General features: G+C 41.3%; 1 protein-coding gene across 3 annotated transcripts in view; it reads left to right on the top strand.

Annotated features, from left to right (window-relative positions):
* Positions 1-283: 283 nt before the first annotated feature.
* The window catches only part of HPSE2 (heparanase 2 (inactive)), a gene marked incomplete at both ends in the record, with an annotated part of 624,570 nt that continues 611,236 nt past the window's right edge, over positions 284-13,617 (top strand). For all 3 annotated transcript variants that reach the window (XM_080913133.1, XM_080913134.1, XM_080913135.1), the window contains 2 exons: positions 284-573; positions 3,754-3,911. In XM_080913133.1, the coding sequence (XP_080769259.1) occupies positions 284-573; positions 3,754-3,911 (448 nt within the window). The remainder of the gene's footprint in view (positions 574-3,753; positions 3,912-13,617) is intronic.

Consider the following 13,617-nt stretch of genomic DNA (forward strand, 5'->3'; position numbering starts at 1 on the left):
TTAAAAAATGTCTGCAGTCAAATCTCTTAAAGGGGCGGTGCTGGTGAACAGTACTCTTGGCACGAGTTGCTGAGAAGGCTGGCTAGGGGCGTGAGTTCGCTCCACCAGCACCAAAACACTGAAAAAAAAAATGCGAGCAAGCGAGCAAGATCGAGGGAGTGAGGGCGAAAGAGAATAAGGGGGGGGGGCGAAGGAGGGGGGCAGATAGACACACACTTTAGATAAGGACAATTAGTCACCATCGAGACCCAGTAGGGAGAGAAGTTTAAATCAGAGGAATTTAATGAGGGTGCTCTGTGCTTTCCCCGAAGCCATGTCCTCCAGCAGCTCCCGCCCCCCCTCGTCCCCAGCCCTAGTGGCTCTCTTCTTGGCTCTGTTGCTCCATCTCTCCTTCTCCTTCCACGCTGGAAACAGGAGACCTTTGCCTGTAGACAGAGCTACAGGTTTGAAGGAAAAGACCCTGATTCTACTTGATGTGAGCACCAAGAACCCAGTCAGGACAGTCAATGAGAACTTCCTCTCTCTGCAGCTGGATCCCTCCATCATTCATGATGGCTGGCTCGATTTCTTAAGGTAAGGCAGGGGCTTCGAAGGATCATCTAAACATTTCAGTACCCTCCACCCCTATTCTCTTCCTATCCCCTGCTCCAAAGGGGCAAGAAAAAGTGGAGAAAAAAAAAAAAAAAGAAGACTAAGAAGAAGGAGGAGGAGAAGGAGAAGAGGAGGAGGTACAGCATCAGGAGCAGCAGCAGCAGCAGCAGCAGCAGCAGCAGCAGCAAATGATCTGTCTTTCCAAGAGAAAAGGGAGGTTTTCCCCTCCTGGAATATTTGCTGTGAGGCTGTAACTAGTGATTGAGGAAAGCAGTGTTTTCTATTAAGATGCACATGTTTGCAATGCAGAAGGCATGTCAGAAACTTATCAGTTATGACTGAAAAAATGTTGTGCTTACATCTATCCACAATTAGTCTCCCCTTCTGAAAAAGAAACAAGAGGTTCAGGGAAGTTACAAAAGGGAAGATCTGGAACAACAAAGACTCCAGAGGAGTGGTTGTGTGAGAGAGAAAGCAGTGTGCCTGTGTCCGAGTGTTCAGTTGGGAGATTGCACGAAAGTGGAATTTGCTCGGAAAGATGGTTCCATCAGTTCTTACACCCAGATAGGAGAGTCCTGCGCGGTGAGCAAGTTGGATTGGAGTTAAATATTTGTATTTTGTACCCTCCGCTGTCATTACTAGGCTTGACTTTGTAAGACAGTTTTTATAGATGGAGCCCTTCCCCCTCCACCCTCCTCTTTGAGTTTTCCTTGGTAACTGCATAGTTTAGTTTTTTACAGGAAAAATAATCTTTGCTCGGGTCGTAGTGTACATCATACGCGATCCATAAAGGTCCTAGAAACTCTCAGGGGGAACTGTTGGGTGGTTTGAACCCAAAGGCAGTGGTGGATTAGCAAACCTGAAGATTGAGACTCCCTGGCAATCTAGTTGGGTTCACCCTCTTCTCTTCTGGGCTTGGGCTCGTTACTATTCAGGCAGTGGAGCAACCGCGATCCCTTCCCATCAGCAATGGTAGCAAAGAGGGGGTGGCGGAAATAAAAAGAAAAAAAAAACACAGAAGAAAAAAAAGGGAGAATAAACCTCTGCAATATTGAATCTGTTAAGTTTTTGAAAATTCCCTCCAAGTTGGACTCTCAGTTTGGGCTGTTCCAAAGAGTCTAGAGTGCTCTTCATCCCATTCCAGATCCGAGGCTGTGTTCGACTCACATCTTTAGTGAGCATTTTTCACCCTTAGAGTTTTGCTTTTCCGGGTGCACCCGCCCCTTAGCGCTCAGCCTCAGGTCTGCAGACGCAGCAGGTAGCTGTAGGCACTGTGCTGAGCGCTCCTTCCAGGTCCGGGTAGCTAGCGTAAAGACTCGGAGGTCGTCGCCAACAATACGGAGGCCGTTTCGGGGGTTCCAGAAGGTACAGTTGTTGGGAGGGCGGCGGGAACAGCGCTGCACTACCGGGTTTCATCCTTGAAAGCTTTTCTGTGCAGCAGACTGCTTCTCTGAATTCATCCAAATGTGGGGGTGCAACAGGGTTTTTCCTAAATGCACGCCCCACTTGCATTGCATTGTTCTAGCTGCGCGGACTCCTCCGAGTTTTTTTCTTCCTCCTCCTCCTTTAAAAAAATGTCAGCTTGTTCGCGCTAAATATTTGCCTGCTGCAGAAAAATTCTGGAAGGCAGCTTTTCGGGGAAGAAGCCGTGGCGGGGCGCATTTGCATTGGCTCTGCAGGCTTTATCCGGAAGATTGGAAATGCGGCGTTTCCCTGGGGCCGCACTCGCGCAGACGTCCCTTCTGCGCTCAGCCGGCCCACGCGACGCCTGAACTGCGCCCGCCCTGCAACTCCGTCCTGGAGAGCTCAGCCAAACCTTCAGGCCATCTCGCAGGGTAGACGTGTACCTTATCCCAAAGTGTCTGAAAGTGGAGTTTCTTTTTACTTCTGTGCCCTTTGAATCCAACTCCTTTGCGATACACTTTAACGTCTCCATTTTGATTTGAATTCTCACAACCTGAACTATCAAAGCGTTAAAAATGATGTATAGACTCGGATATCAGCAGCCGGTTTTCTCAGCATTAACAACATCTGCAGGGCTGGTTCCCAGTTACTTCCGAGAGTAGCCGTCGTTGTCGTTGGCTTTAAAAAAAACCTTTTGATGGAAATCTTGAAAATGGATAGATTAAAATGCTATTGTTCTAGTACTCAAACATTTCTGACACACAAGTTCCAAAAATTGCCAGACTCTTTTTTAAAATCCAAGCGCTATCAAACCGCCAAGGAAAAAGAAAAAGCCCAATTGGAGCCAAGAGAGGGGCGTGTGTGTGTGTGTGTGTGTGTGTGTGTGTGTGTGTGTGTGTGTGTATGTATGTGTCTGTGTGTGCGCGCGCGTGTGTGTCTGTGTGTGTGTGCGCGCGCGCGTGTGTGTCTCTGTGTGTCTCTCCGTGTGTGCGCGCGTGTGCTTGTGCTTGTGCTTATGCGTGTGTGTGTGTGTGTGTGTGTGTGTGTGTGTGTGTGTGTTGGAGAGAATGTTCTCTTGAGACCAGGCTACATTATTTCAAGTGCTGAAAGACACAGGTTTTACTTTTGGTGGGTGGGTTCGGGAGAATCCTCTGTAAGGCTAGGATTTATTCTGGGAACCTCTCTACCTGAAGATTTGGGAAGCTAACCAGTTATGATGTAATAGAATAGGAAAATCAATTTTGGTATTAAAAAAAATCCTTTTGACTTTAGATGTTGTGCCTGGGTTTAGAGAAAGTAGGCCAAGTTTTACCATTTTGGAGGTTACTTATGCCCCCGGTGCCAGGGAGGCAACGCGGACTTCAGCTCCATGCGCATCTATGCCAGGAGCGCTTTCCTGGTAGTGGCAGAAGCCAGCCAGTTGCGCCTTGGCCCCAAGTTCGCCACATAAGTGCCCCTGACCCAACACACGGAACAAGCATATCTCCAATCCTTTAGAAAACCAGTTTGTTGGGAATCAAGGTGTGGGTGGGAAGGCGCAGATGCGCCCAGTCGGGATCAGGGAACAGCCCCAGGGAATCCGGAGGCTGAGGGTAAAGCGGGCAGCACAGTCGGTACAAGCAGCGGCCGCAAAGCAGTCCGCACTGGGCTCTGAGTGCAAGCTGGAGTGGGCTTAGAGAATAAATCTGCCGCCAGGTCTCCTGGTGCGCTCTAGCCTTCTCCCGGGATCCTTTCCTCTCTCTTTCTCTACCCCTGCAGCTCCAAGCGTCTGGTGACCCTGGCCCGGGGACTCTCGCCCGCCTTTCTGCGCTTCGGGGGCAAAAGAACGGATTTCCTGCAGTTCCAGAACCTGAGAAATCCGGCGAAAAGCCGCGGGGGCCCGGGCCCGGATTACTATCTCAAAAACTATGAGGATGGTGAGAAATTTGGTCCCGATTTTGAGTGTTGGAGTAAACTGGGAGGTGGGATCAAGCAGTGTGTGTGTGTGTGTGTGTGTGTGTGTGTGTGTGTGTGTGTGTGTGTTAGGGGCCAACTTGGAGCAGAGCCTGTTTGAAGTTCCTCTGAAAAGCTAGAAGCAGCAGGCTTGGGAGTGACTCCAGACTCCTGGGAGGACAGTGCAAAGGGAGCTCCCCAGGTCGCCCAGGTCCAGGCTTTTGTGCTGGGAGGTAGTCTACAAAGTTCTGGAGCCTATAGGCCACATTTCCATGGGCTAGTTCTGAGGTTTTAACCAGGTTCATAGATTATTAAAGAGCCAGGCACATTTCATTCCTAAAGTTCTAGGCACATGTGCCATTTATTTGTCTTATTTCTTGTTTTCCTGGGCCGGGCAACAGAGACTTAACCTTTTTGAAACCCAGTCTAAAATTTAATGGAATAACACCTTTTATGTTGTTCCACTGTTGACAAGGTTTGGAAATCTTTGCAGTGTTTTCTCTCTTTGGACTGCCTTGTCTCCAGTCATATGTTTTCCCTCAGTTTAACAGTGGCACCGCAGATGTCAGCCTTCCTTACAGCTAGAGGCTTGCAAAGGCTTTGAAAGTCCACATTTTATTCCTGTGTGAGAGGCCAATCATTATAAATTTGAACAATTTTATTTTTATTAAGAACAAATGAAAATTGTATTTAACCATTTTCTATAAAAGGTTTCTATTTATGACATTTTTAGTGTGATCAGAGAGATAGAATTTCTTTCAGAGATAGGTAGAAATTGTAGGGTCTTCAGCTACTCATTAACTCATTGTTAAAGTTGGTAAAAGACCCATTGGTGTTTCTTTGGGTACTCTCTCTGTGTCTCTGTCTCTCTCTGTCTCTCTGTGTCTCTCTCTCCTGCTCTTCTTTCTCACAGTGTTAGTATATTATTATTTTGAAGAACTGGGAATAGGTTTTCTGAGTCCTTGGGCTTTTTTTTTTTTTTTTTTTACTTGTTCTTATAAATTACCAGAATAAGGAGATACCTTTGTAATTTTAGGACTCCACTGAATGAGGTGTGTGTGTGTGTGTGTGTGTGTGTGTGTGTGTATGTATGTGTGTGTGTGTGTGTGTGTGTGTGTGAGCACACCAGAGTCACAAGGGGAAAGATGGCAGCTTGTTGAGTTTGAAACATTACTAAAACTCACTCAATTCACCCAAGAGTGAAGGTGTTTAAGAACCCATCTTTCCAAAGGTGAAGGTCATTGCTATAAAATGTGAATTGCATGCAGAGTTTGCTGTCACTCAGCATGAGACACTGAAATGTAAAAGACAATGCGAACAGCCACTTGGGTGGTGAGAGCCAGGGTTTCACACTCTCAGGGTCACTGTCATCTCTGGCATCAGACAGAGATGGGGTATATTAATGATCGTCCTGATAAGATAGTTTTTGTTCAGATTCTTTAAACCACTTCCTTTTTAGTTTTTGGAAAAACTTGTAAGAGCCGCAGAAATTGCTGGGAGGGAAAAAAGAACAATATATGCTAGCGGTTCACTCTTTTCTTTAAATCTTGCATTTAAAATCCTGCCAAACCCCTCACTGAACACAGTAAATTCTGCTTGAAGTGAAGAATACAGTTTATTTACCTTTTTGAAAGGAGAAAGTGGACATCAGGAGGAGAAAAGGAATTGGCAGATAGCTGTAAAATGTCACAGAATTAAAAACAAAAGCAGGGAAAAAACAACTCTCAAAATACAAGAATAGAAAGTCCTCTTCACCTCCAGCCCTGCCGCTCCTCCAGGGTCATCACCTTAGAGTCCTGGGTGAACTTTCCTCCCCACCTCACCGGACACTGAACACCCAGAGGAGGGTACTTTTATTAACCATGCCCGAGGGAGTAAATTCTCCTCTCTTTGGTTTTCTTTCACAACTGCAAATTTCTCCTGAACTTTCTTTTTCTAAATATTCTTTCAGATATGCACAGTGATACTTATATATTTAAAAATGCATACTTTCAAAATAACTTATTTTTTTGGTGTGGGTACCAGCCCCACAGACTACCTGGATTTAATTCTTTTAAAACTTTCTTTTAAGTCAGCCTGTTCAGACATAATCTGTTTTATTGCTCCTAGCTGAACTCCTTCTGATTTATGTCTCCCTGGTAATAGGATGCTCTGAACTATATCAACAGTAGAGGCCTTACCAGAGTTAAAGAGAGTAGAAATGCCCTGTTCCTGCCCTTTGATGCTCACTATCCTTAAATCACCCAGGTTGTCTTTGGTGTTAAATGTTACATTGCAGAATTTAAGACAAAAAACATTTTGGTACAATAACAATTTTACTAACAATCTATTTTCTTGTCAGTTTTTATCCAGTGATTATTGCAATCATCATAAACAACTCAAAATAATTAGATTCTTTTAGTAAATGGCTCTGCATTACATAATTGACCATTAAGGCACCTTATTAAAACATATTTAATTAAACATGATATTGAATAACAATGTCTCACAAATACATAATGAAACCCAATGATACTTGGAACTTGGGCTTAGAAAGTTCACAATGTAGGCCAGGATCTAACACTTATGAATGTGTGGTCCTGGGCTTACTGCTTCTCAGTAATGTGGATGTTGATAATACCTGCTGTTCATTTTTCTGTGAGGATTATAAAAAACAATTTGTAAATATTTCATTGCTGGTAAAACACTATAAGAAGGCTAAAGGCTCTTGCAACATTTATAGTTAATGATGTAAAATGTTAGTAATGATTAAGGTTAAGAAAGATTGAAGTCAGTGTGAAAAGAAGGAGTTTTAAAAAAAATTATCTTACAGGATATTTTGTATTTACATTTCAAATGTTATCTCCTTCCCCTCCTATCCCCATCTCCCTGAAAAGGAGTTTGATGTAAGGAATCATTTGGAAGGTTTAAAAGAACATATGGACATTTTAAGATAGGGATATGAGGTGCCAAGGAAGCTGTGTGTGTGTGTGTGTGTGTGTTTGTGTTTGAGTGTGTGAGATGATCAGAGAGGAGATTAATCTTTAGTTTTATGATATACTATCGGTACAATGAACTGTAGCTTTTGTTTGGACAAACCCCACATTTTTCTAGTTAATTTACTCATATTGCTACTCTGTTGTGGTTTTTCTCTTTTGAATTAATATGCAATTAGTAAGTCATGTGGCTTCTATTTTCCAAATACTTTTGCAACACAGTAGAACACTTGTACTTCATTGAACCTTGTGAAGCCATCGCTTATATAGCAGTTTGGAACAATGACTTATTTTGCCCTATGCTGGGTCAGTTTGAATTTCAGATAAGCATGGTAATGGTGGAGGAAGTAAAACCGAGCAATTTGTAGCCCTGTGACTCTCATGTTTGTCTGACTCTCTGTTCTGTGTGATAGGCTTTGCTTGTCTCCCACAACATAATCTTGGGTGAACACTTCCTTCTTAGGTCTGTTTTGGTGTAGCCTATCCCTCTTCATTATGTTTTCAGTGTCTTTATTTGTATGTCTCTCTGTATGGCTACAAACATGTCTGTAATGAAGATGTACACCATTTATTATGCATATTAAAACCCAAATGTCTAAAATTTTGTTTACTTCTTTTTGCTAGAAACTCTTGATTATTTGATACTTTTTTTCTTTTTATTGGATATTTTCTTTACTTACATTTCAAATGTTATCCCCTTTTCCAGTCTCTTGTCTGGAATACCCCTATCTTATCTCCCCTTCCCCCTGACTGTGAGAGTGTTCACCCACCCACCCACTCCCTCCTACCTCTCTGCCCTGGCATTCCCCTACACTGGAGCATCGAACCTTCTTCTACATGGTGTTTAAAGCCGTCCACACTCAGTTCCAGCTTTTACTGCCCTAGGTTTCTGTATAATTTTTATATGGCCTTCCTTGATTATTTATATCTCCCTGAAGTACTTACTTTCTTATGCCAAGCACATGTTTTTTTTCTTTCTTTCTTCCTTTCTTTCTTTGTTTCTTTCTTTGTTCCTTCCTTCCTTCCTTTCTTCCTTCCTCCCTTCCGTCCTTCCTTCCTTCCTTTCTAGCTACTATATTTCTGCTTGAATGACTTTCTCCTGGCTCTGTTCAGATCTCACCCCATCATATATAATTCTTTTTTTATTGGATATTCTCTGCATTTGCATTTCAGATGTTCTCTCCTTCCCTCACTTTCATCCCTCTCCTCCTCCCATTGCCTCCATGAAGGTGCTCCTTCTCCCAACCACCCTCTCCCACCTCAGCACCTTGGCACTGGGAAAACAAGCCTTCCCTGGACCAAAGGCCTCTCCTCCCATTGATGCCAGAGAATGCTATTCTCTGATGGATATGCACCTGGAGCCATGGGTCTCTCCATGTGAACTCATTGGTTGGTGTTTTACAGGGAGCTGTGGTGGGTTTGGTTAGTTGATAATTTTGTTCTTTCCATGGGGTTGCAGACCCTTTCAGCTCCTTCAGTCCCTTTTTAAGCTCCTTTATTAGATTAGGGTCCTTGTGTTCAGTCTGATGGTTAGCTGCAAGCACCCTCTTCTGTATCAGTATGTTCTGGCAGAAAGGGACACCGCAATTCTCTTTATTTGTACAATCTCTCTTAAACAAGAAGTTCCAAGTGCTCTCTTCTTATTCTGGAAGGCATGCTTTTGTTCTTTCTACTCGTTTGGCTCTTTATACCTCATATTGACATGCAGCCTCCCATAAATGTGTTTGGTTTACCTTTCTAACTAATATGCAGCATATAGGAGGAGATTGTAGCTAACTATCATGCAACTGACACATGAAAAATCTTCAGTAAATATTCCCACTAGTTTAAAAGCACCGTGAAAAGCTGCAGGGAGGTAAAAGTGACCAATTAGTAATGAGTCAAGGCATATGTAAAAATTCTTTATTCTTTTCCTCCACTGCGTGCTTCCATAAAGTTCATTCTTAATATAGTTAAATAACAGTTTTCATTATTTCAGCTACGGATACATACCTTTTATCTTTGCTCTTCGAAGTTGTCTTGCTTCTAGGCTATGCATTAAGTCACCTTTATTCAATTGGAATATTTGCACAGGGCAGTAAGGGTCACTGTGCACGCTTTTCTTCATCTTGAGTTTTGCTTTTCTTCGTTTCCCATCTATGATTCCTGCTTGAGTTTTCAGTTCTTTGAATACTTGTGCTTGTTTTACAGTTTCATGTAGTTTTCTCTTCATGGAGACCCTTCAGAGAGCTTCTTCTATTTGGAACAATGGATTTGAGCATACCTTGTTAGACTCTAAGGCATGCCACAGATACTGTTATTGTTCCATAGCTCTGGGAAGGTTTTCAAGCTTAAATAAGATCAGTAGTTAATTTCTGTCCTTTCTGCTCGTATCTCATTAACAGAGACGCATGGTGTAGGAGCAGCGCAGCTGTCAGCATCTGCAGTCGCCTCGACCCAGTGTCCATTATCTCATTTCACAGAGCGTTTTCTGAAACTTAGTTCACAAAATCCAAAAATTACTAATTATTTTAGATTTAATCTTATGCCAAACAATGAAAAAATAAAATATAAAATAAATAAAAGATGTTCCAAATCATCATTTGAATATTAGTGTTAATTGCTTTGGGAGAAATACATAACTCAATGTTGAAATAAGTAAGGATAACTTTAAAGCAAACCAGGCCATTTATGTTGTGTGTAATATTTATTAACAGACAGCAGTGCTGGGTTCAGTACATACTCGGAGATTCTTTTCCCGTGTGAAGAGTAACACTAAGGCAGCAAAGAATTAGGATTTGAGGAGAATCAGTTTGCACAAGTATAGCAAGACTGAATTCGTGAATGATGTAGATTTTAGAGATATAAAGACCAGGAGAGAAACCAAAACTGGGAGGAACATGGGAAATGACATTAATGCATGGTTGGACAGAAAGGAGGCCATCCTGGCTGCATGGGAAAGTATGTCAGCGTTGTCTTCATATGTTAGAGCTATGTTAGACTATTTTCCACATTTCCTGTTAATTATGAAAAGTTTGTATTAAAAGGAGAAAACTACATGTGAGAAATGATTTCAAACAAATTCATATTGCTAGAAATTCATCTAAATTGACTTTTATGATATTCAAATGCATTTTTGGGAGACATGAAATATGTAATTTAAAAAGAAAAGGAAGGATGTATGTGCATATGAAAGCTTGATTAATTAAATCTAGATCAAATTTTGATAATCTTAAGTTTTAGACATAGTAAAAATAGAATTGGCTCTACAGGGAAAACAAAAACTGGTGTTGTTGTCTTATCTTTTTTACTGAAACAGAAAGGACATCTTTTCTCCCCATCTTCCTTTTTTTCCTCCCACCCTCCTTCCCTAGCCTGTTGACCTTCCCAGATTTTCTCATGGGTCTGGCTTTTGTAAACTTGGGTCTTGGTACATATTAGGCAAGTATCCTACCAGCAAACTATTAATACATCCCCAGCTCAAGAGCATATTTCAACCCTAACTTTCAAAGACATTTAATTTCTGCCCATTCATGACCTTTAGCTACAGTGTGTTATAGTATCTGCACCTGAGAAAGTTTGAGTTATGAACCATATTGAGAGCAATAGATCATTTAAAATTGGATTATTCATTCACTTACAATAGCAGGCTTTTAAAATGAAAGCCTTAGCATATGTTTGATACTGGGTTTTTTTGTTTCAAGTTTTGTGTTTTTTAAATCAGGTTTCACTGTGTAGCCCTGGCTGTTCTGAAACTCACTCTGTAGACCAGGCTGGACTTGAATTCACAGAAATTTTCCTGCCTCTGCCTGGTGAGTGCTTCAAATTAAAGGCCTGTGTTACATTGCCCTGTGCTTGATACTTTTTATGTTATACTTCCTTCTTTTGTAGAGAAAAAGCAAGCTGGGGTTTTGTTGTGTTACTTTACTCACTGAGATGCTTTAGTTCCAGGTAGTTTTTATTTTGTTTTGTTTTTTGTTTGTAGTACTCAGGATGGAACCCTAGCCCCCAGAACCAGTATCAATGAGCTACAAGGCTAGGCCTTTTAACTTTTATTATTTAAAAATATTTTAATTTTGTGTATGTATATGTATTTCTGTGTAGTTTGTGCATGTATATGCAGGTACCTAGAGATACCAGAGGTATCAGATACCTCTGGAGATTGAGTTACAGGCAATTGTGAGATGTCTCGCATAGGTGTTGGGAACTGAACATTTCAGAAGTAGTTAATGACCACTTAGTCATCACCATACTGCATGGGGTCAAAGTACTTTTGTTAGTTACAAAGTTAAATGCATTCCCTCTCTCTCTGTTCTGTGTGTGTGTGTATGTACATGTGTGTGCTGTCTGCATATGTGTATATACAACATGTGTGTGCCTGGTACTCTCTCTCTAAATTCCAGAGAGGAATGTGATATTCTGCAACTTCAGTTATGGATGATTGTGAACTGGAATGCTGAGAACTGAACTTGGGTTTCTACAAGTTCTTCAACTACTGAGGCATCTTTTCATCCCCAAATTGCTCTGTTTTATTATTAGTTATTTTATTTTGTTGAATTTACAAATAAAACTTGATTGTAAGTATGTATATACAGGGAAATATAGTGTTTGTATACATGTATTTATGTATGTAAAATTAATTGCCTATAGTTTCTGATATGCACTGAAGGATTAAAATGCATTTGGCAGGTAGTGGGGAATTCTTGTCTGTCTGTATATATGTGTTGAAGGTAGTAGGTTTTAAACCCAATTCTTTTAATCTGTTCTGGAAATATGAAGTATAGTTAAAGAAAAGTGGGCTTGTAAAGCTAGGAAAAGGTAAATTATTCAGATTTGTATAACTTTTAGATCTTTTGAAGAATGATGTTTCTTTGAATAACAATAATAATTGCATTACCCAGTATTGTTGCATATTTACCATGTGCAAGGTACTATTTAAAGCAATTTACACACATTTGCACATTTATCTTATCATCAACCCTCTAATTTTACAGAAGGAGAAATTGTGGTACAGTGTAGGTAATTGTCCAAAGCTACCTAGCTAATGAGTTGTAGAATAGGAACTTAATGATGCCAGCCATTAAACTTGCAGGCTTAAACTCTGCCTCTTTCTGTGGGATTTACAGAGATTTCAGTACTAGTTTTGGTTCTTATAACAAGTGTCTACTATTGGGATTGTTGTTTATTCTTCTAAAAAGTTCCGTAAATTTAAAATGAAGACAAATATAGTCTCTATATAGCGTCTGATTCTAATATTCTGTGAGCCACAGACTTAACTAAGACTCACAAGACACACCAGAAAAAATACTTATAAGAACAAGAAATGAGAAGGTTATAGCCCAGAGGATATAGGAAAAACTTTTAAGGTTGTTATAGTTTAGGGAAGGCAGTTAGTTAGGCAAGAGCTTAATTAAACAGAAGAGGAATCTATAAGACAGGTTTTAGCCTGGATTAAGGATGAATAATAACCCTAGTAATCGTTACTGATCTCTGTTCTAATTTGCTTTCTATTGCTGTGATAAAACACTGTAACCAAATGCAACGTGAGGAGGAAAGGGTTATTTGTCTCACTTGTCCTGGCACAGTAGGTCACTGAGGGAAGTCAGGATGGGAATTTGAGGAAGAAACTGGAGGCAAACAAGCAGAGGTCATGAAGAAACACTCTTCACTGGCTTGATGTCTGCGACCTGCTCAGTCTGTTTTCTTATACCACAGAGGACCACCTGTCCATGAGTGACACCACCTTCAGTGGGCTGAGTCCTCCTGTGCCAGCTACTGATCAAGAAAGTGCCCTACAGATAATGCCCATAGATCAGTCTGATGCAAGCAGTTCCTCAACTTAGATAGTCTCCTCCAAGGTTTGTCTAGGGTTGTGTCAAGTTGACAAGACTAAGCAGCAAACCTCTTACTATGTGTTACAAAGTCAGATACAAAGTAGTTAATACAACTAGGACCAGAATACAGTCCTCTGCTCCCCACATTTTGTTTAGATAAAAGGATCTGCTCTTATTTATTGCATTTGCTCATCCATTCACTTATCTGGAATCTGAAAGCTACATATTCAACCGTGTGGAGTATTGAAAGACCTTAGTCTCATGGATAGTCTTGTGTGTTAGGTCACACTGTAGTTGTTGATAAACACAGGGATAACTGGAAGAAAAGATTGCAAACACTGAAGGAGAGAAAGAAGTGCCCGTGGACAGTTCTTAGAGTTCCCACTAGGGCGAGCGTATGTACTGGAGGAGCGGTAGACACGATCGGCTGTCACTGAGGAGGGAGTGGCGGCACAGGTAGGGACAAAAACATTTGAAAAATTGTTGGGTAATGTTATATTTTGGTTTATTTTTTCTTCAGGTCTAGGTCTAGTGGGAATTTGTGGAGGGAAAAGGGAGCTGATGTAGGTGAGAGTTCAAACAAGCCTTGTCTTTGCTCCTTCTTTACTATCTTTATTTTGAACTGAGGCTTCTTAAATTCAACAAACAACCTCTTAAGTAGCCACTTGAAACTAAGAACTGAAGGGAGCAAGAAATTACATTTCCTGCATGTCTCAGGCTGTTTAAGTAATCAAACTAATAATTGGTTGATCCAGGTTGTGGTTTTTCCACGGCTTCCTAGCACAGTGATATGTTCTGTGGTAATGGGTCTGAAGTCACTTCTCTGGAGGGTATGTGTGCTGGAGTACAGTTTAGGCATAGACACTTCCATATTGTGAGCTATTCTTTAGTGACAAACTCTA

Source organism: Micromys minutus, assembly GCF_963924665.1.
Source record: "Micromys minutus genome assembly, chromosome: 2".
NCBI lineage: Eukaryota > Metazoa > Chordata > Mammalia > Rodentia > Muridae > Micromys > Micromys minutus.